Source organism: Diabrotica undecimpunctata, chromosome 8, assembly GCF_040954645.1.
Source record: "Diabrotica undecimpunctata isolate CICGRU chromosome 8, icDiaUnde3, whole genome shotgun sequence".
In the NCBI taxonomy this organism is placed as follows: domain Eukaryota; kingdom Metazoa; phylum Arthropoda; class Insecta; order Coleoptera; family Chrysomelidae; genus Diabrotica; species Diabrotica undecimpunctata.
The window spans coordinates 55730673-55754119 of record NC_092810.1 but is presented as its reverse complement, the minus strand read 5'-3'; the positions used below and the strand labels follow the sequence as shown (position 1 = coordinate 55754119).

The window sequence follows — 23447 nt, the reverse complement described above, 5'->3', positions numbered from 1 at the left end:
TTTTAACTTCAAGAAAGTGGTTGAAATTTCATTACGAGTCGAAATTAATCTGACATGACTGGCTGGACTGGGAGAAGTAAACTTAGCTCTAGTTTATTCGGTGTAGTGTTTTGATTCTTGCAAGGAAAACTGGGGCAAAAAGTATTAATATGGCTGCGTTTTACGGACATATGATGGTTTTCGAGGAATTAGAGAAGATAGATATCCGACGTTCACAACGGAGGATAAGAAGAATGTTACGGTATACTCAAAATCCTTTTTCACTAAGTGATGCTCAATTTAGGTAGCAATTCCGGCTTAATAAACAAGCTGCAAATTATTTGATAAGGGTATTAGAACCATATTTGGAGGAGGGTGCTTATGCCTCTGGGATACCCAAAATGTTTAGGGTAAGTATTACTAAGTTGCAGTAAATTTAAAAATATGTTAGAATATAACCACTAAGTCAAATCTTAGTGGTTATATTAACCTTAGTGGTTATAACTTAAGGATCTCCCACATCGCCTTTTTTCTTTCCCTGCCATCATGGCCAAGGAGTTTGCCCTTAGCAAAATCAGCATTGTCCTCCAAAAAAGCCAGCATGATTTCCTTTTGCTCCACAGACAATTTAGTGCCACGATCACCGACAACCTATCCATCCATTTTCTTTCAATTCAAAATATAATTGAGAATGAACTCAAACAAGAAAAAAAAAGAGTTCACGTACAATGTGCAGCGTGCAGCCAATAAACAAGAGGGCCAACCCAAATTTTCAGCAGTGTCAAAATGATAAAGTAAATATCCCCAGTTTTAACTACAATCGAAATGAATGAGAATCGCTAGCGATTGCGACTGTCATGGCGTAGTCGCTTTTAAATTTCGAATGAATGAATGTACCAAATTTGAGTAGTACTGGTTCATTAGTTTTTTTTCTGCTTTGTTTTAAGTATTATATTTGGATCCACTTTATCAATAATTTGTCACCATTATTAATCAAATTTAAAGCAAGACTATTAAGTATAGCTAAACAATTCATAATTTGCAAAGTATATAAAATGTTAATTTGAGAATTTTAGAATGTTACAAAGACAAAAATGATGTAAGTTTGGTATAATAATTTTTTTTTCAAACTTATGTTTAGAAATATTTACTTGTGGTGGATATTCAAACGCTAACTTCTCATCTTTATTTGTACATTTTTTATATTTTATTTATTAGTTGATATATTTGTTTTGCAAATATTGCAACCCAAAGATGATATGTCATAACAAAAATAAAATATAATTTTTTAAACAACAAAATGTTATTTCAACAAAACAAATTTGTTAAACTTTTGTCCATTTAAATCTAAACGCAAACTAACTTCTATCTGCATCAAATAACACGTTCTGTACTTTCTGTACCATTTTTTGAGTATTTGAAGTGAAAACTGCTTTAGCAACGTTGTGCACTTTTGGGCGAGGAAAAAGGATTGAATACGCGACAGATTTTTGCGATTACACGGTAACGGAAATTGGTCGCAAAGTCGTACAGCTCGAGAACGGTTCGAGGAATAAAAAAAAAACAAACATGAAGGCATTGTCAAAAGCGCATTATAATTTATTTCCATTGGTATTAGTCCTATTAGAGCGTGTGATGCGTTAAATAAAAGGGAAGGCGATAACGATTATATTAAGACAGATAAAAATAAACAAGGCGACTACCAAAAGAGCACTACATATCATCGTCATTATTAATGAACATATAGTTACATACGAGTTATCAGATATCACTACGGATGAAAATAGATTTTCCATAAGACAAATTTTGATTTATTGACTTAAAGAAGGCCTCTGGCTGAATACAAAAAAATCAACTAATCAAATCCTAACATGCGACATAGCAAATGAAAGGGAGGGATATAACAAATGTAATAAGATAGAAAAACAAACAAGGCGACTACCAAAAGGGTAATTTTATCTTCCTTTACCTCGATTATTTTGTTTTCCTTATTCTAGAATGACATACTCTAGTAATTGCCATCCCATAAGTATATTGACGTTTCAGTTTCTACTTCGAAAATCGTTCTCAGAAATACAAACATTAATAAATTAAATAAATTTTGTTTTTTTTTACTGAGTGAAAAATTCTTCTAATAATTTTATCTGACTTATTTATATTGATAATTCAGACGTATATTATACATTTTAAAGTAGATAATATAACGATCCCAGCGCTATTAGTCCAATGTCTCACATAATAAAAATGTCCAAAAAATTAATTTACATAGTTTCCAAAATCCTGATAAGGATAAAAAAGTTCTTTTTAAAATGTTGCCAAGTATATGCCATAGATTTTATAGTCATAAATTTGATAGGGTCCACCACAATCAAATAAAGAAAGCCTTAAGTTAAAACAAAGTTGTTGCAATGGCCTTAGAATTATAGCATATCTATTTTATAAACAACGACAGAAAAAAGGCAATAATGAAGACACCCAAAATGAAATCGAAATAAGAAGAGAGATACTTAAGATAAGGTAGTAGTGTAATGTCACCAGACTTCTATAACACTTACACTTAGAAAAATGCTCGTGTATCACAAAGCTAAATTTAAATTTTATGCAAAATCGATTTATTATTCGATAAACCAGGACTGATAAGCAAAATAGTCAAATATGGATAAGATAAAAAAAAATTAAATCGAAATTAGAAGACGAATAAGATACGGTAGCGTAATTTCACCAGTCCTCTTTAAAATATACTCTGAAAAAATCTTGAGAAAAATGAGGATAAAAAAACTAAACTTAAAGTGTAATAGAAAACCGAATAATATTATTAGGCATGTGGACAATCTATTTATACAAAAGGCTGGGATGACACATCGAGCAGTTTGTCTGGGACCATAACTCCTAGCGCCACATTATGAAAGAAATCTGCACTAAAAAATCTCACATTTCAATTATATTTTATTCTTGAAACGATATGGTTGGTTTATTGCTAATTCGTTTTACAAATTGATAATTCAAATATCATTACTCGGAAATTTGACTACTTCATCAATAATTAATTTTTTCGCAAAATTGCTAAAAATATAGATTACCGTAATTGTAGGTAAGATTTATTAAGCAAAATAATTTAAAGCTTTATGTTAGAAGTAAAGGATCTATACCGTTTCTGCCTCTTTTCCCATGTAAAATGGGTTTTCCCTTAAGAAAACGCTAAGTTTCATTCTGCTCTTGTTGGGCGTTTTGTAGTGGGTGTAGAATAGTTCGTCGGATCATAACGTACGATACATCGTTGAAAAGGAGAGGAAGTAGCAAATATGTTGAGATAAAAAACACACGACGGCATTGCCAAAAGGGCATTATATTATATCTCCATTGGTATTGGTCTGATTGGACCGTGTGATTGATGTGTTAGATGAAAGGAGAGGATATTAAAAATATATATTAAGATAAAAAACAAACAAGGCGACTACCAAAAAGGCACTATGCATTATCTTAATTATTAATGAATGTATAGCGATATACGAGATACCATAGGGCGGTATCGTTAAAAATAGATTTACTATAAGACAAATTTTAATTTATTGGCTTAAAATTATTTATTTATTTATTTATTTCCAGAAAATCCGCACGGATCAGAATTGGCAGCACGACGTCGGAGGAGTTCCTCATTGACACCGTGCTTTGACAAGGAGATCCATCCTCTCGCCCCCCCACCCCACCGCTATTTAATTTTGCACTGGAACTTGCGGTAAGGAAAGCTCAACCACAACTGACAAACGGATTTGCCGCCCAAGAATCAAAAATACTATTGGCGTTTGCGGATGACGTGGACACAATAGTTTTCAACCTATTCGAAAACGGAGCCAAGGAAGTTGGTCTGAAGGTCAACGAGGACAAGACCAAGTACATTGTGGTTACGAAGAACCCAAGACCAAGGATTAGACAAAACGTAACAATCAATGAATACAACTTTGAAGTCGTCAAAGAATTCAAGTACCTGGGAGCGATCATAACAGCTGAAAATAAATATGAAAAGGACGTGGCAGCCAGGATCATTGCAGGAAACAGCGCATATTACTCATTAATAACCGTACTTAAATCAAAAATACTCTCAATACCAGCAAAAATAAGAGTGTACAAGACAATAGTTCGTCCCACAATAACGTATGGAAGCGAGACATGGACTCTGAACCAGCGGGAAACGACAAAATTCGAGACATGGCCTCGACAAAATTACTGGTACCGGAAAGAAAAATACTGCGGACTATTTATGGACCTTGCAGAGAAGAGACAAAAGGAGAATGGAGAAGAAGACACAATGATGAACTCCAGTCAGTATATGGAGATGAAAACATAGATGAAAACATTTACATTAAAGCAAACCGAATAAGATGGGCGGGCCACGTACTAAGATCCAGTGACGAAAGACTCCTGAACGCCACATTCTAGGAAAGGCCCGATGGCAGAAGGTCAGTTGGTCGCCCAAGAAAGAGATGGAAGGACGCAGTATCCACTGATTTACGCAAAATAGGAATAGAGCAATGGGAAATAGCTGCTCAGTACCGACAACAATAGTAAATGCGGCCAAGACTCACATAGAGTTGTAGAGCCAAATGATGATGATGATGATGATGGCTTAAAGAAAACCTCTGACTGAGTACAAAATAAACAACTGCTCTAATCCTATTATGCAACATAGCAAATAAAAATAATACAAATAATCAAGAATTCAGAAATCTGAAACAAATGGGAGACATTAAGTGAGGATATTGTTAGTACATATTATGTTATCTAATAATACATCCCAACAAAGCGAAAAAAATATATAATACTGGAGAGATAATAACGACTTTTATAAATTAATGTATAGGAGATGACTCAATACTCCCAATCTTAGGTAGTTTTCTTATTGTTGTTAAATTTTTTTAGCTACCGATTTCGATATTTACAATATTTGCCCATCATCAGGCCACAGAACATGTTCTAACAAAAACTAGACGCTAAAAACAACAACATGAAACAAATATGAACAGCTAAATCAAAACAAGAGTTAAAATTAAAATTAATGTTTTTTATGAATGTACTTTTGTTTAATTTCAATTTTGTATAATGTTTTGAATTGTTAGCAATAAGCTACCTTCACAGTCACTTCTATCGATTTCCAGAAAATCCGAAAAAAGATGGTCGATTGCTGTTGGCGTCTTTAAAGATATTGTTCTGGACACCAACATGGTAAAAAGTTATATCACAGAAAATTATTTGGGGTTAAGTAACGAATGTTATATTTTTTATTATTCATATTTCCTAATTCATATTTATTGCCAAGTCATAAAGTAGAAGTTAAATATAGCTTGTTTTCATTCTATAAAAAGCTAATATTAGCTTGTTTGACTTGCTTCCACAAAGCTATCTTAAAAACTAGAACTGCTATGAAAAAAGATTAATATTAATATTTTTGAAACCAGAATATCAAAAATAAACAGGTATTTCGAAAAAATTAAAAACATTTTTTTTTTCTAAAAATTATAAATATTTCAGATTGAAAACATATATAAGCAATTAAAATGTCAAGTACTCAATGAACCTCTTGAGAAATATGTGCAAATAAACAATACCTTTAAGAACTCTGGGGCAAATTGTTCTTTGGTTAAAACATCCACATACTTCAGAGTAAGCTTAACAGATAGCGCTTCAGCAACCAATTGTACAGCCCGAGATGGCGGGGCACCATTCTGATATAAGAGGAGCATCTTTAAATATTTTATGAAAAGCAAGGAGACTTGCAACACAAAATGGTAGTTGGTAGACTAGTTACACTCTATTTATTGTTTGCATTAATTTAAATTACCAACATTAATAAAAATGGTAGAAGATAATAAGTTATCTTAATAGTTAATTAATTAAAAGTATTAACTGCTTATGAATATGTGTTTATTTATATCTTGAAATAGTCAAATTGAAGCCTGGCATTACTTATATGATAGAGACAAAAAAAATTTATCTATTTAAAAACTACTTAACGAAACGCACATTCATCAATTGAAAAACAAATATTCAGATAAATATATAGTCCAGGAAATTAATTACTGCACTTTCCGTAAAGTTAGATGGATTTGAATGCCGTTTTGGGCAAGTTTGGTGCAAGTTTGAAATGATTGATAAAGGAGCTGAAACTAAAAAACGAATATTTTATATAATAATCATTATCTATGTTGTATGCATTTGTTAATATATATATATATATATATATATATATATATATATATATATATATATATATATATAGATATATAGGTTTCAAAACGTCTTGCGTCGTTGTCCGATGCCTAATTTCCACGAATTTCTATCATTCCATTGTTCTTCGGTCAAGTCTCGGGAGCTCATTGCCTTTGTTATTCCCTCCTTCCATGTTCTTTTTGGTCTTCCTCGTTTCTTACGATTTGGTGGTATCCATTTCATGGCGATTTTTGGTAGTCTTGTTTCTGGCATTCTTTGAACATGGCCATACCATATAAGTTGTTTCCTTTCTATGTCTGTTGCCAGTGATCCATCTACCCCCATCCGATTTCTTATTTCATCGTTTCTAATTCTGTCTGCTCTAGATATTCGAAGTGATCGTCTAAATACATCCATTTCTGTTGCTTCGAGTTTTCTTTTATTGCTTTCTGTTAGTCTCCATGTCTCTGCACCATAGGTTAAGCTGGTTTTTATGAGAGATTCATATATATTGTATTTTCGTCTTTTACCAATTTCTGAGCTCCAAAGAACTCCGTTAAGGCATCCAATTGTTCTACGGGCCTGGGTTATTCGTTTTCTAATTTCCCTATTGTCTGTGCCTGTGGTGTCGAAATCAATTCCTAGGTAGGTATATTCAGTGCAGAATGCAATTTCGGTTGTGTCCATCTGAATGTTGGATAGTTCTGCGCCTATTGGGAGATATTTTGTTTTTATATAATATAATTTGTTAATATTTCTGTTAGAAATTTGGATAATTTACTGTTTGGAGAATCAATGGATGCAACAATTGGTCTCATTGCTAGGATTGGTTTATGTATTTTCGGTAAAGAGTAGAATCTATAGGTACTATTGACTTGTAAATGACTAGCTATTTGAGATTCCGTTCTTAATTTTCAATGATTTGTTTAGACCTGTTACTAATTTATTTGCTTTTTGCTGAAGACCACATGTGGGGTTTCTACTTAGCTCTTTGTAATATTTCAGCATGATTTTATTTTAAATAAATGTCACGAAAAAGGAAAATTCCAGGATAAATGATGACTCATTAGAAAAAGAGAGTAGCTCAGAAGCGAAAAAAAAAATGTTGCTGCAGATAATGATATTAAAAAGCGCAAAAGGAAGAAAAACAGATTAAGCGACAGTCAAGACTGGGAGTACAATACCAACAAAAAGAAGAGATAGGAAGGGGCATCATATAAGGGAAGAAAGGATAATAAATTTGTAGTGCAGAAACATGAAAGGAAATTAAAAATTAGGTGTTCCTGTGAAGAAATAACGTCGAAAAAAATTACTTTCAAATGTTATACTTTAAGCGAAGAAGAAAGACAGCAGATATTTTAAAAATTCTGGAGCTTTACATGGGAAGAAAAAAAGTATTTGTCAGTGGAAGATCGATGACCTCAAATGCTATCAAAAGAGCCAAAAACCGAAAATCTGAAGGGGAGAGTCGAAGAAAATGCTTTTTTTCTTTCTTTCTAGACAAGAAAAATGAAAGAGTAAGGGTGTACAAAACCATGTTTTGCAACTCGCTTGGTGTGTCTATGAGAACTATCACTCATTGGTTAAATGGAAGCCTCAATTCACCAGAAACCAAAAAAGTGATCGAATAGAAACTACAAAAAGTAATGATTTCGACAATAAAAAGCAGTTAAAAAATAATGCGAAAAAAGAAACAGTTAGAGATTTTTCTACCAACTTGTCAAAGCTAGAGTCTCATTATTGTCGGAAATCTTCTAAACTACATATATATCTAGAGCCACGCTGGAAAACCAAAGCTGAATTGTATGACTTTTACAAAAATGTTCGGTTAACAGATAGAAAAACAGAACCGGTTGGATTGACCCTATTTAAATATATTTTTGAGGAGTTTTATATTTGTATATTGTTATTTGTTATTGTATGTTATATTTGTTTTATAAATTTGTCTTTATTCAGTCCCAAAAAAAGACTAATATGATATATGTGTAGGATATCGAACACAAAACGTTTCAGAGTTAGTTTATCAAGAACACAGAATTAAAAAAAGATGAGACGCGTTATCAAAAAGAATAATCACTAGAATAGTCACTAAATTAAGTTTTCTCTATGGATCTTCAATCTGTTCTGTTGTGCCCACTGTCAAACGTGTTTGCTCTCTATTATAAAACTAAATAGATTCTTCACAATTTTACTATTTTTGATGTTCATACAAAGGATGGTTACTCTTTTTTATGGTACGAGGGAGAAGGAGAGTTAAAGGCTAACTGTTTTGCTCGATTATTTGCACTTTTTTATCTACCAAAGTCTTACCAAACATGGATGTAAAACAACAAATTTATGATCCTTTACAGTGAAGGTTGTGGTGCACAGAATCGCAATTCCACTTTATCGAATGCCCCTTTAAATGTTTGAATAGAAAATAATGTTTGTATAATTCAAAAATACTTAGAGAAAGGGCATACACAAATGGAATGCTTATCTTTATCTTTTCATATGATGCCGACGATGTGATGAAACTAATGCTGGTTCATCCGACAAACTAATACGAGAAAATCGAAAAACTTTCTCCATATGTTCCCCAAAAAAGAAAAGGAAATCTGCATATCCTATATGTTATATGTATATGTAGTTTTTTTATGTCAATATAAAAAGACCTATATGTTTAAAGTGTTCTAAAAATTTTACCTAGATTGTGCGGTAAGCGAAGTGCAAAATGGCCTGTAAATTACAGTGCACGTTTTTTACTTTATTTAGTTTTTTTTCATAAGTAGCATTTTTATGTTTATTTGTCATTCAACATTTTTGTATATGTATGAATTTCGACTAATTTTTCTTATTAATAATTTATCTCAAGTAATATCTGCTCGTGTTTTTTACATTTTATTGTTTTAAAAACAGTTCTGAAACGGCTTGAATGCAGTGCTAAACGCATGTAAAAGCCTTTAAAAAAAATTGTTTAAAAAAATTTGAACAACTTTTCGCCTGGGCGACCTCTTGAAGCTTATTTTGGGATATCTTATGGAAGTAGCTATGTGAAAAAATCTCATGGAAATATTTTTCCGAACGAACATAAAAATCGACATTAGGTGAATTGATAAACTACGAAAACGAAAGCAACAATTAATTTTAACAAATATCGTGTAAATATTTGTGTAAATAAAAGTGTATCGGACCGGGTTGTAAATAATAACAACAGTATAGGTACTAATGACTTTAATTATCACTCCAAAACGTAATGAACATAATAACAACACAAGTAAGATAGTCGAATGTCTATATCGTCGAAAGTTTTTTCATCAGCTGATTGTGACGTAACCACACTGCATGATTCCCAACACATCACACTCCTCCCTTCTGGATGAATTTACTCATCATAATCCTTCAAATACCCTGAAGTCTTGATATTATTTGAACAGCTGGCCTTTTAACTTCATGCGGAAACGGCATTTGCGGAATTACCAGCAATTTTGTTTCCATCGAGGTTGATGGTGTAACTTCATGTGTTGCTACGTGGTCACATAGGTTCTGATTTGGTCAGAATGACGACGTAAAATTTGACCGTCAGGGATTTGAACTTTGTAATTGTAATTATTATTATAAATTTCTAATTATTTTGGAAGGAAGCCACTGTTGACCTGAAGCAAATGATCTTGCAAATACAGTCTCGTTTTTTTGAAAACATCGATACTGCTTTATCAGGATATTTCCTCTCTTGCTTATTTCTGATGGGCATCTCTCTGTTGCACAATTGAGTGTAATGTGCTGAGTAAGGAGATATCTGTGCAACGCAAATTTTATGTTAGTTTATTCATTAGGTACTATCTGTCATTTTATTACGTGCATTTTTCACATTTTGTACTAGGCGTTTCGCTTGTCCACTACTACTTGAATGGTACGGTGCAACTAATGCTTGTCTAATAAGGTTTTTCTTTAACAAATCTTAGACTTTAACTGACGTAAAACTAGTTGCGTTATCTGATGGACAACATCTGGGATGCCATTAGTGGCAAATAAACCACATAATACATATATGATCACAACACTTGAGGTATTTGGAACGATTTTTTAGACTCCTGGCACTCGCTGCATCTATTTACTAAGTATTCGATTTGTTTGTCGAGATTTGGCCACCAAACATATTAGTATGCCCGTGACTTCATTTTTACGATTCTTGGGTGTGCTGAGTGTAGCAAATTCAGTATTATTTTTCTCCCTCCAATTAGGACTATTACCCGTGTACTCCATAAAAGGCAATCTTGATAACAGCTAATTTCGATTCGATTTTACGTTGTAAATATATTGTATATTCGTCTGAAAATTTAATTTTCTCATCAGGCCAACCTTTCCATGTTCACTGTAAAACTTAAGATAACACTGGGTCTTGCTTAGTCTCATTGGCAATGTCTTTGATACAGATTAGTTTTTCTGGGATTTTCTTAAGCTTCAAAATGTTTTCTGAGCTTGGTGCTACCTTTTGTGGCAATCTGCTAAGATCATCTGCATTCTGAATTTTTGATCCTGGTACGTAACATAATTCATAATCATTAGCAGATAACATAAGAGCCTATCTAAGCATTCTGGGTGACAGTATCTTTGGAACACCTTTTTTCGGATTAAAAATGCCCAGCAATGGTTTATGGTCCGTTATTATGCTTATTTTCCTGCCATATACATATTCCTTGAATTTTAATGCCCGATATTATGGCCAGTGCTTCTTTATCGATTTGGGGAAAATTTTGTTCAGCAGATAGTAGAGTACGGCTATGGTACGCCACTAGATATTTACGTCCCTCATCATCACGTTGACTAAGCACACAACCTACCCCGCAAGAGCTGGCATCACACGTTAATAATAAAGCTTTTTGTTTATTATAACGTCCTAACACTGGTTCTTTTACGAAAATGTATAATAAATCAAAAGTTTTGTTCCCTGAAACGCCACTGCCAGGGAACGTTCTTTCGGAGCAGTGCATATAACGGATTTACAATTGTTGCTTTGAATTTTGGAAAAATATGATAAAAATTGAACAGTTCAACAAAACTTGCAACTGAGTTTTATTGGTTGGCACAGGTGCATTAGTTACGGCCGCGATTTTGTCTATAGTGGGGCATAAACCATCCTCACTAATTTGATAAAAAATACTCTGAGTGTTTTCTGAAACTGGCTCGGTATTGGACGTAGATTTCACGGTAGTCTGATGTACTTTGCGTTTTTGATTTTGGTCCTACTTTTTAGTAAAACACACTACTTCGATATGTCCAACTTTTCTGCAATATGTACAGGTTGATTTAATGTGTTCACAAGTTTCAGGAGAATGGTCCTTTTCGCACCGAAAACATTTTTTTCCCTAGCGATTAGCTGATTTTTGTTTAAACTGACCCAGCTGATTTTTACGAAACCTTACCACGTTTACATCTGCACTAAACTCAATTTCTGGTAGCACCGCCAAACTTTCCACGCCCACCTCGTGTATAAGGCATATATCTTGCGCGTCTTTAAGTTTTAACTTATCTGTGGCCAGAAACTTTTGCTCTAGCGATTCGTCAGCAATATAAATATTCGTCCCCATAAAATGATACACAAAGGAATATGGAAGGAAGAACATCAAACCTAAAGAAAGATAAACACACGAAACAAGACAGAATTAATGTTGATAATCTGCTCATTGAAACCGTTGCGAGAGAGTATAGGAGACAAATCGACGAGGAAATGAAGAGCCTGGAGGTGGGGGAAAATGTAGAGGAACTGTGGATAAAATGTAAAAACATAATAACTGAGAAAGCAACAAAAATATTGGGGAAAACCAAACCAGTTAAAGAAAACGAATGGTTTGACAAGGAGTGCCAAGAAGCAACAGATAACAAAAACAGGGCATACCTACAGACAAATCAAGCTGGATACACAAGAAGAGCAAAGGAAGAATACCGGACCCTAAGAAGAGAAGAAAAACGATTACATAGAAGAAAAAAAAAGACAATTTGAGCAAAAGCAGTTGGAAAGCACAGAATGGCTAAGAAATCAAAATGAAACTCAAAAGTTCTACAGAAATCTAAACAAAATGCGCAAAGAGTTTAAGCCAAGAATAAGGAGCTGTAAGGATGTAGAAGTAAACATCCTAAATGATACGGCCTCAATCCTAAACAGATGGTTGAATTTTTCGATGCAAAATTTAATGGCCATCATATCGAAGAAGCAGATAACACCCTAGCCAATCGAAATGATTGGAATCCTTTCAACCCAAACGAAAGACCACCTACCATCGAAAACGTTACCCAAGCCATTAAAAAGCTTAAAAATAATAAATCACCAGGAATTGATCAAATTTGCAGTAAGCTCTACAAGAATGGTGGCGATGCCCTACTACAGACACTGCATAAGCTTTTACTTCTTGTTTGGCATAATGAGACCATGCCTTGTGAATGGTCTCAAGGCGTGATATGCCCGTTACATAAAAAAGGTGACCAGCTCCAGTGTGACAACTATAGAGGTATAACCCTGTTAACAACTGCTTACAAAATACTAGCAAATATTCTCTACGAAAGGCTGCAAGTTTACACAGTGGGCATAGTTGGTAAATATCAAGCTGGATTCACTCCAGAAAAATTAACAATTGACCAGATTCATTCCATAAGACAGATTCTCGAGAAAACATTAGAATTCAATATTGAAACCCATCACCTATTCGTCGACTTCAAAGCCGCATACGACAGTGTCAAGAGAACAGTGCTATACCAATCAATGCATGAGTTTGGTATACCAGAGAAACTATCCGACTAACGAGAATGACAATGTCTAACTTAGAAGCCACTGTTAGAATACAGGGAGAGAATTCTAGATCCTTTGAGATAAAGGATGGACAGTCCGAGATACACGAATTAGGGATGGCGGTACTATTTACAATAGATCGATACAAGTCTTAGCATATGCTGATGACATTGACATAATAGGGCGTAGCAAGCGAGATGTTGAGCAATATCTCCTAGAATTGGAAACAGCAGCGAAACAGGTCGGTCTAGTCATCAACGAAGACAAAACCAAGTACATGTTGGTTACAAAGGATCCGATAGCAAATGAGGAACGAGAAACAGTCTTTGGAAGTCATACCTTTGGACGTGTTGACAACTTCACATACCTTGGGTCGCTATTGACTGCTACCAATAAAACAAGCGAAGAAATCAAAAGACGAATAAATCTTACAAATAGGGCATACTATGGACTCCAAAAGCATTTCCACTCAAGAAACATTCAAAAAAGAACTAAAATTATTATATATAAAACATTGCTGAGGCCAGTTCTCACATATGGAGCAGAAACATGGACTCTAACGCAGAAAGATGAAAGACTTTTGGGAATATTTGAGCGTAAAATACTCCGCAAAATATTTGGAGCTATAAACGACCAAGGGCAGTGGTGCAGAAGATATAATTTTGAATTGTATCAGCTCTTTGATGAGTCAGATGGCATAACGTTCATTAAAACACAGCGACTTAGATGGGCTGGACACATAATACGAATGCCAGAAAATACGATTGCTAAAAAGCTAACAACAGAAACACCTGTAGAAAGAAGAAGCAAAGGCCGACCGCGAATTAGGTGGTTAGATGGAGTTGAAACCGACTTACGGATATTAAAAATCAGAAGATGGCAACATGTTGCCAGAAACCGAACAGAATGGCGACGAATCTTAGAGCAGGCCAAGATCCACAGAGGATTGTCGAGCCAAAGATGATGATGATTCGTCAGCAATACCACAAATGAGTCGGTCGCGTAGGATTACGTCAAGGCTAGTTCCGAAACCACAAGGTTCTGCCAATTTTCGTAATTCTTTCAGATACAATGATATTGTTTCACCAGTCTGTTGATTTCGACGATAGAACTTAAACCTGCAAACAATTTAAGGCGTTTTTGCAGAAAAATGCTTTTTTAACTCAGCTATGATCTGGTCAAAAGTTTTATCTGCTACTTTGGCTGCCGCTACCGGCGTACTTGTTTGGACCACACAAACTTAGAAGTGTACCCTTTTTCTTATCAGGGTCCGTAATGTTATTTGCCGCGAAGAAAAAGTCCATACGCTGGATGTATGATTCCCAACCTTTGGAGTCATCCACTTTAAACTGTTTTCGAATGCTGCCATCTTGCACACAATTTGCTTTATTCATCACCGGGGCGAAATAACCCACTTTAAATGGTAAATATACGAATCCCATCCTCGTCGCTAAAATAATATGTATCGGACCGGGTTGTAAATAATAACAACAGTATAGGTAATACTACCGACTTTTACTATTACTCCAAAACGTAAGGAAAATAATAACACCACAAATACGATAGTCGAGCATCTATGTCGTCGAGAGTTTTTTATCAGCTGATTTTAACGTAGCTCCGTAGCTGCACTGCATGGTTGCTAATACATCACAATAAACAAAATAAAACTACTAATATCCACCTAAATATTTTACTGTAAATAATCTGATTGCTAAATAAAATTTTTATATTACAAAAAAGTTAAAATGTACCTTATACAGCATATATAACGTAAACAATGGAATATGTATAACTAAATCTCTAAAATCTAAAATACGGTATGATATTTAAAAAAAGTGTATAAGAATCTTTTCCCATTCTAAAACTATAGCAAATCTCCTAAGACTCGGTATTCTGAAAACCATTTATTTATGTACATACGGATATAAAAGATTTATAGAAATGACATTTCCAGAAAAACAAATAGTACTTGGAAATCACGTTCAGACTTAAATCATTCCATTATTAAAATGATAGAGGAACAAATCCTTCAGGCTGCAGTTTCCTTATTTTACTTTACGACTTAAATAACGATCTTGGCTGGGATATTATACTCTTTTTGGTATGTATTTTTATAGTATAATAAAGTATAATATATATATTCACATGCACAAAATCTTAATTAAATTGACAAATCGTTTTGTCGATTACAACTGTAATGAAGTTGCTAAAAACAGTTATTTCTGAAAAATTTGGTTAATGAAATTAAAAATATAGTTTTATTAAGATTTTTTTCTAAAATTTTGCAACATTTATGCTTTTTTTAATTACTTTACTTTTACTTACTTTAACCCTAGTGGTAGAATTAAACGGACATTTGTTCAACAAATTAGGATGGCGATCTTTCTACCATTTAGAGCGTAGTAAGTAATGAAATTACTTCCAACTTAGTTTGGAAATAAGAACACAAGCAGTTTAAACAATACGTAATTTAATAACTGAATTTTACTACAACTAAGTTAATATCTAGTCAAAGTTTTGGCGCAAGTTCTTTTATTAAAACCGCCGATCACTGTCCACCTTACACTAGCGACACACTACACGAGTACTGATACAGATTAAAATGTTACTTATAATTATCACTTCAACTAAGGATGTTTTCTTCAATATTAGAATACTTGATTAAGAATGAGCGTTCAGCTTTTAACTATAAGCTATGTAACAATAACTAATATGCGCGAGTTCAAACTCTAAACAAGAAGCCACCAGCTCAGCTGGGATACAATTTTATACTGACTACTTAAAATATTGATTTTCAATGCCTGACTATTGCCAGGGATTTGCAGGGGAAGGGGGCCAACTTCGATATATCTATACAGAGGTAGGTAAAACCCACCTTTTGAATTCTTTTAAACAGGGATATTTTGGGATTTGGTCGGAAAAAGTTAATCTGTGGGTAAAAATATCTTTTGAATACATTTTCGAAATTCATGAGAATTTACTGGAGAATTTACCTAGGTAGAATTTAAGACGTGTAAGTTAATTGCTACCAGTGGCGTAGCCACACTTGGATACATTTCTTACAGAAATTTTGAAACAAAGACATCGGCTTCATAGAAGAAGTCGAAGAATAAAGAGAAAGGCCCTAGGACCTAAACGAAAACATCTCTCCAACATCACCGGAGCCGTTAAAGGAGCTAATTAAAAATAAGGCCCATTCGCTTCTTTCTTCTTTAGGTGCCGTCTTCTTAGCGAAGGTTGGCGATGACATCTGCAAAGTCTTCCCTATTTTTGGCTTTCCTTATTAAACTTTGAAAGTCTAATCCTGTCCAATCTTTGATGTTGCTGAGCTCAAATATACTTACTATTGCAGACTTTTTCCATCGAAAAAAGAAGAATTATTCTAAATAGTGGAAGTGTATACGAAACCCATAAAATTTTCCCTGTATATTTAAAATAATATAATATTTGAGTTATAACTATTTAACATATTGTAGTAAATATTTGTATTATTCACGTTGTTTATTTTAGTTAAAATAGTTTTATTGTTCTATTATGTTTGTTTAATTCTTTGTTAGTTCTGTTTAGTTAATTAGTTAGTTCTACTTTGAATTTTATTATTATGGATAGTCAACGTTTTCGACTTGTTCCATCAGCTAATGCGTTGGTAAGCTTTTCTTAAATACTTATGATAAAAAATGTTCTTTAAAAGTTAATATTATTAGATGAGTAAGGAGCTGTTAAATTACAAGGTAATGAAACTGCACAAAGGCTTATTCAAAATACCTACCATTTTTTTAATTATTTGCCGAATGAAACCCTGTTGAGGTAAGTTGATCATTAATAGACTTCGGCAAATATGCATATTGCATATTTTGCATATTGTGCATATTTTATGCAAATATTTCATATTTTGGCATATTTGTATAAAAGTTTGCATAAAGTGCATAAAAGTTCAGATTTTTATACTGTATTTGAAAATTTTTAAACATACCAATTTATTTCAATTCTTGTATAAAATTTTGTAGTCATTTTAATCAAGAAATGATCTAAGTACGTAATCTCTACAGGTACAAAACATTTACAATTTCAAAGAAGATCAATTTAAGTAGCCCTCAACATTCTTAGAAAGTCTCGGTCACTGAGGCATTCAGTTATTGGATAATCGCTAAGGGTTCGCTCATTTGCATTTTATGATCTAATCCCCAAATCTATCTAGAATTTATTGTATCTTAACAGCAGGTAAACGGCTAATAGTTTTGTTCCTAATTTAGGGATTTTCCAAAATCTCCCAGTTTATTGAATTAGGTACCTAAACATTTCTAATTTGATGCTCAGATTTGTAAATCATTTTTGTTTTGATATTCAAAGCGTAAACACTCGTTGTGCGTAACAAAAAGGAAGATTGTGATTTTATAATGCCTAAAACAACCAGTGCTTCAACTTGGATTAAACCTTATAAAGAGCTGTCTATGGATATGGGAAAAATCTACTGTTCAGTCTGTGGCAAAATTGTAAGTATCTAATATTTTCTATTAAATATCTAATATTTCATACATACAGGGTGTTTCCAAATGACACTTACAACGTTTGACTGTAGATACTTCTCGAAAAATTGAACAAAACGATATAGTTAATGAGGGGTCAAACTTATTTACTTTTCGAGATACAGGGTGTTAAAATTTTAAAAAATTAAATTCTTTTAGTTAATAACAACAATAACTTTAAAACCAATAAACGTATTTACTTGAAATTTAGTACTCGTAGGTTGTTTTTAAATGAAAAATAGCTTCCTTTAGTGAGAAAAAATTGTCCATGGTACAATACAATGGTGTGTATTTAGAAAAATTTTTCACCTTTACTTTTTTTTATGAAGTCAGCTATTCTAAAACACAATTATTTTTATTGTAATTGAATTAACAAAAAAAAAACTTTTGTTGAATTTTAAAATAAGTTATATGATGTACTAATGGTTAGTAACAAAAACTAATTTGTGGATTAATACTGCATTTAAAACACTTAGCGAGTGTTTTTTTTTCCAAACCAGTTATTTGATTAACCAAAAACACCTTGTATATTTTTATATTTTAAAGGTTGGGTTAAAATAAAGGTTTTTATTTTTATTTATAGATAGCATGTGAGAAGAAATTTCAGATAGACCAACATGTGAGAACTGCTTCACACATTGCAAAAAAAGGAAAAATAGGAGGAAAACATCAAACTTCAATGGCTAAATGTTTCCAATCTACTTCAAAAAAATTAGATGAGCAAGAAACTTTTAATGAAGACTTGTGTCGCGCATTAGTGTCTGCAAACATACCGCTTTCAAAATTAGCAAATGTAAATTTTAGTTCGTTTCTAAAAAAATATTGCAAACTTAATGTTCCAAGTGATCGGTCTCTAAGAAGAAATAATGTGAACGGGCTATACTCGTCGGTGTTAATTAATATTAAGGAAGAAATTGCAGATAATTATTTTTACATATCTGTAGACGAAACCACTGATTCCTCAGGAAAGTATATTGCTCATTTATTGATTGGTGTTCTTAAAGAAGATACCTTACCAAAATCTCATCTTATTTCATGCCAGCAACTTGAGAAAACAAATGCTTTAACAATTTCGCGTTTTATACAAGAAACATTAGCAACTTTTTTTCTTCCGACAACTATTCCTTCTAATAAATTACTGCTTATTTTATCGGATGCTGCTCCTTATATGGTGAAAGCAGGACAAAATTTAAAAATATTTTTCCCAGATTTAATACATGTTACTTGTGTAGCGCATGGATTAAACAGAGTTGCAGAGGAAATACGAAAAATGTTTCCTCTTGTAAATACCATGATATCCAGTGTCAAAAAAGTATTTCTTAAATCTCCTATAAGAATTCAACTTTATAAAGAAATGCTACCTAACATTCCTCTTCCACCACAACCTATTTTAACGCGATGAGGAACATGGTTAGAAGCAGCTAATTTTTATGCAGATCATTTTGTTAAAATAAAGAACATAATTGATACGTTAACAGATGAAAGTTCCCAATCTCTTTTGGATTCTAAACAAACTTTTCAGAGTAACTTGCTTCAACAAGAACTTTCATTTATAAAATCAAATTTTAGTTTTGTTCAAAAAAAATTACTCAGTTAGAATCACCAAAACTGTCATTGTTCGAAAGTACAGCATTAATAAAAGAATTTGCGTCATGTTGTCGGAACGTTAGAGGTAATATTGGAAAAGATATTTTAAAAAAATTTGAAGCTACTATGGAAAAAAATAAAGGTTACCATATTCTTTCTGAAGTAGTCAGTGTTCTAGCTGGAAATATTTCGGAAACAATTAATTTAGAACCAAATGTTTTGGTTAGTTTGAAAAATGCTCCCGTTACATCAGTTGATGTTGAACGAAGTTTTTCCATATATAAATATATGTACTCAGACAGAAGCCACAAGTTTTTGTTAGAAAATTTTGAACACCACTTGGTCATTTATTGTTACCATAATTCTAAATAAGTTTATTCATACTTAAAAATGATGTAGTTACTTAAAATAAATGTAAATCTTAATGAATAGTAGGAAATATTTAGTTATGTACACTTTTTTTTTTAAATAAAATTGTTACTATTTTACGATTTTTTTATTTATTTGTATGCATATTTTGTAAAATATTTGCATATTTTCGGGTAAACACGTGCATATTTATGCGCATATTTTCTACATTTTTATTTGCATATTTGCCGAAGTCTAATCATTAAAATAATATTTTTATCGAATTATGTAAATGTTACAAATGCTCTTAATAACAAAAACATTTCAGTTAACATGCAGTCTAGTTTGACATAGCGTCAAGTCAAAAATCAAATTCGCTTAGAAATTTATAGCATGTATAAAGGAAGTTTCTATTATATATATTTCTAACAAAAATTAGTTTATATCGTTGAGTTGCGCCAAATATCGGCAACCAACTTAAAGTAATTTTTGGTAGTATTTAGCTTGAGTTTCTTCAGAATATTTTCAATAAACGTTTAATATTTTCCAGTTAATTTATTATTTTTTAAAAGTGATGATAATAATGCTGAATAAGCAATATTTCAAATGATATATAATCACAAAACGTCCTCAGTATTGTGTTATAAATTCCATATAACAAAGTACGTTAGATAAAAAACGTAAAATCCCGAGTCGTCCAAAACTAGTTTCGGATAGAAATAACAGAATATTAGTATAAGTTTGCAGAAAAAGTTCGACGAAATACTCTAATGAAATAAGCTATGAGTAAGTGTGCTTGGTTGGATAGATATTGCACCCACTTCTAGTCTGTCAAAAAGTAACTAACTTCGCAAAAAAATTGTCAAAGACAGTACATTTCCGCAAAATTACAAGCCAACAAGCTTATTAACTGCAATCAGCAAGATTATAGAGAGAGTCATACTCAGCAGTCTCCAAACCGAAACAGACAGACTAGATATAGTACCAGAAGCACAGTTCTGATTTAGATCAGAGCACTCCAGCGAGCTACAAGTACTCATATTAACAGAGTACATATTCCGTCTGGAATAAAGGACTAATTTACAAAATGAGATGATACGAATACAGCGTTTCAATGACGAGACTAGTCTCTTCGTACTTGAGCTATCGGAGTTAGTTTCAGGGTTCGTATAGGACAAGTTCTGTTAGAGCTCGGGAACTCGGAGGCTGTAGTATCACAGGGAGCGGTCCTGTCGCCTTTGCTGTACACAATATACACAGCCAACGTTCCAAGAACACCAAGAACTCCATTAAATATATATGCCGACTACACAGCGATAGCGGCCAAACACCGAAACATAGACATAACGGTAAAAAACCTGCAAACAGCGTTAGATGATATCGAAGAGTGGAGTTTAAACTGGAAAATCGTTTTTAACTCCGAAAAAACACAAACAATACTCCTCAAAAAAAGGCACCAACAACCAGAGGAACAATTGACAGTGCAAAACAACCCCTTCGTGTGGAAAAGTGAAGCACAATACCTAGGAATCATCATGGATAAAGGATTAACATTCAAAAAACACGTACAATACAAAAAGCAAACATAGCAAAAGCGTAAATAAGAGGACTTGCAGGAAGAAAAAGCAAACTGCGGATGAAAACAAAAATAAGATTAATAAATTGTATAATTCTTCCTATATTAAGAGAATATAAGCCGCACATCACAGCAGCCTAAGGGATGCAGCCAACGTACCGAGGCATGTTGCCGAAAGATTCCTATTTAGAGAATTACAACAAATCAGAGTGACTGAAGTAATGAAAGATAACGTTCGCGGAACTAGAGAAGCATCCAAGTCACATAATCATGAGATACGACCCTTTCCATCGATGAACGCACAAAAGACCCAAACAACAAATAGTGGAATAAAAATAAAATAAAACCAGAGAGAAAATAAACAAACAATACCAGAGAGAAAATAAAAATCACCGGAGAGAAAATAAATCAAAAACAACGACAACAATACACAAAAGCGTATAGTTCGTAGGTCTATAAAATCATGGACAAGCGCAACACAGTGTAGGCCCAGATAAATTATTAATTATATTTATATACATGCACTAATTCTGATTTTATGTTTCAGGACATCCTTCCAAAAAAATTATAAACAAAAATTATAAAAATAACTAACAGAAACCAGACTTTATCGGATAGGGTAGCCATGTTGGAGTTCTATTACCCAGGAGTCCCACATAAAAAACATTTGGTTGATAGTTGTGCCCCTATCGCGCATCAGAATAGTATAGGGGAAAAGGGATGGTCCGAAGCATTGGAGCACGGTGGAGTGATTCCTGTTTATAACTCGAGTCAATATACCTCGCTCCAATGAATTGTTACACCCGAACGTAATTCTCAGGGTTGAGCATGTCTGACAGGCTGGGTTTAATTAAATTGCTTGCTTGCTTGTTAGTCATAGTATCATGCATTGTTTAGTTACATTCCATTTGTTAGGATTAGTCGCTTGTATACCGGCGTATCCGCGCTACCTGCGAGTCACGCGACTACGCTTCCAATGGACGACCAGCCTTAAAGTGTCAATTATTTTAAATTATTAAACGACAAAAAAGTCATTCTCGCTCTATAAGGTATAAAAAATCGACGCAGAAAATTTTGCTGATTTCAGTGATATATTTAACTCAATATCGCCCAGATTGGCGTTTGGTAATTACAACCTTTCCCCGTCGATATAATATATAATATAAATTTTAAAAAAATTTTAAATTTCTAACCTGGAAAAACTGGATTTTTTTTCCCCAGAAGCAATTGAATGGCTATGTAAATTGGACATTAATATTTAGTGTCATTCGTTCTATCTTTAGTGTTTAAATAATATATTTAATATATATGTATATATTATTGTATTTGTATATTTATCGTACTGTGAAAGTCCATACGCTAAATAAAAAAAAAACTGGATTTTTTAGTTTTTTTCTGATTGCATTTATTTTCTTCTTTTTAGAGTACAGAGGTGATGGTTCGCTTAGAATGTGATATATTTATAAAAAAAAACAAAGAATATTTTAGGTGTAGAATTCCTAGTAAAAAAATTTTTTGTAGCATTTATATATTTTCGTCATTAAGCCAGTTTTAATGTATTTCTTGATCATACAAATATATATTTGCTATCACGATTTATATGAATAATTAATTGATAAAAATACAAAAATGACTACACAAGTTCACTTACTTTTCGTTAGGGCTCATCAAAACATTTTTAATAGACAAACAGTACTGGACCACGGATATGTTATCATAGTTATGGTCAACAAAGGAAACAAATCTAAAATTCCACGCGGCCACGGATAACTGCATATCCGTCCATATCCGCGTACAAGTTTTATAAAACCATGCATGTGTTAAGCAACAAATCTATATATATATATATATATATATATATATATATATATATATATATATATATATATATATATATATATATATATATATATATATATATATATATATATATATATCTCTTAAACTGTATATTGATTAATTTTGTACATGAGTTTGGATGTAGAAAAAACGTTCAAATAAGATATGATCAAGATCGCCCAGTTTCCCACAATATTTATATTTATTGTTGTCGGCATGGATAGCATGCATGTCCAAAAAATAGTAGATTTATAGTGGTTATAGCGTTAAAACTCTTAAACAAATTAGTTTATAAAATGACTGCTATCTTGTTTACCACAGATGAACTATGGTAATACACTGTGTGTCTTGATATACCACAGAATTAGATAATGGAAAACCTGCTGTAACACTAATCTTGGCTAAATAGTGTACATATTGATTATCTCTGAGTTGGATATCCTACATAACAATTTCATGTTCTTAGTCGATTCATAGGACATTACTTTTCAGAAAAAAGTATATTTGTTAAGAATGTGAGTAATTACCATTGAGAATGTGTAGAGCAGATGCTACATATAGGTTACATTACAGTATTTAAACCTTCTATTTATATACTTAGAATGTACTACCACACTTCTTT

The 23447-nt window shown here is 32.8% G+C and overlaps 1 protein-coding gene across 1 annotated transcript in view; it reads right to left on the bottom strand.

The window, feature by feature from the left end:
• The window catches only part of LOC140447583 (glutathione S-transferase 1-like), a 35284-nt gene extending 29486 nt beyond the window's left edge, over nucleotides 1-5798 (bottom strand). Inside the window, exon 1 of the mRNA XM_072540315.1 lies at nucleotides 5583-5798. Within this exon, the coding sequence (XP_072396416.1) occupies nucleotides 5583-5717 (135 nt within the window). The 5' untranslated portion in view covers nucleotides 5718-5798. The remainder of the gene's footprint in view (nucleotides 1-5582) is intronic.
• Nucleotides 5799-23447: the final 17649 nt, after the last annotated feature.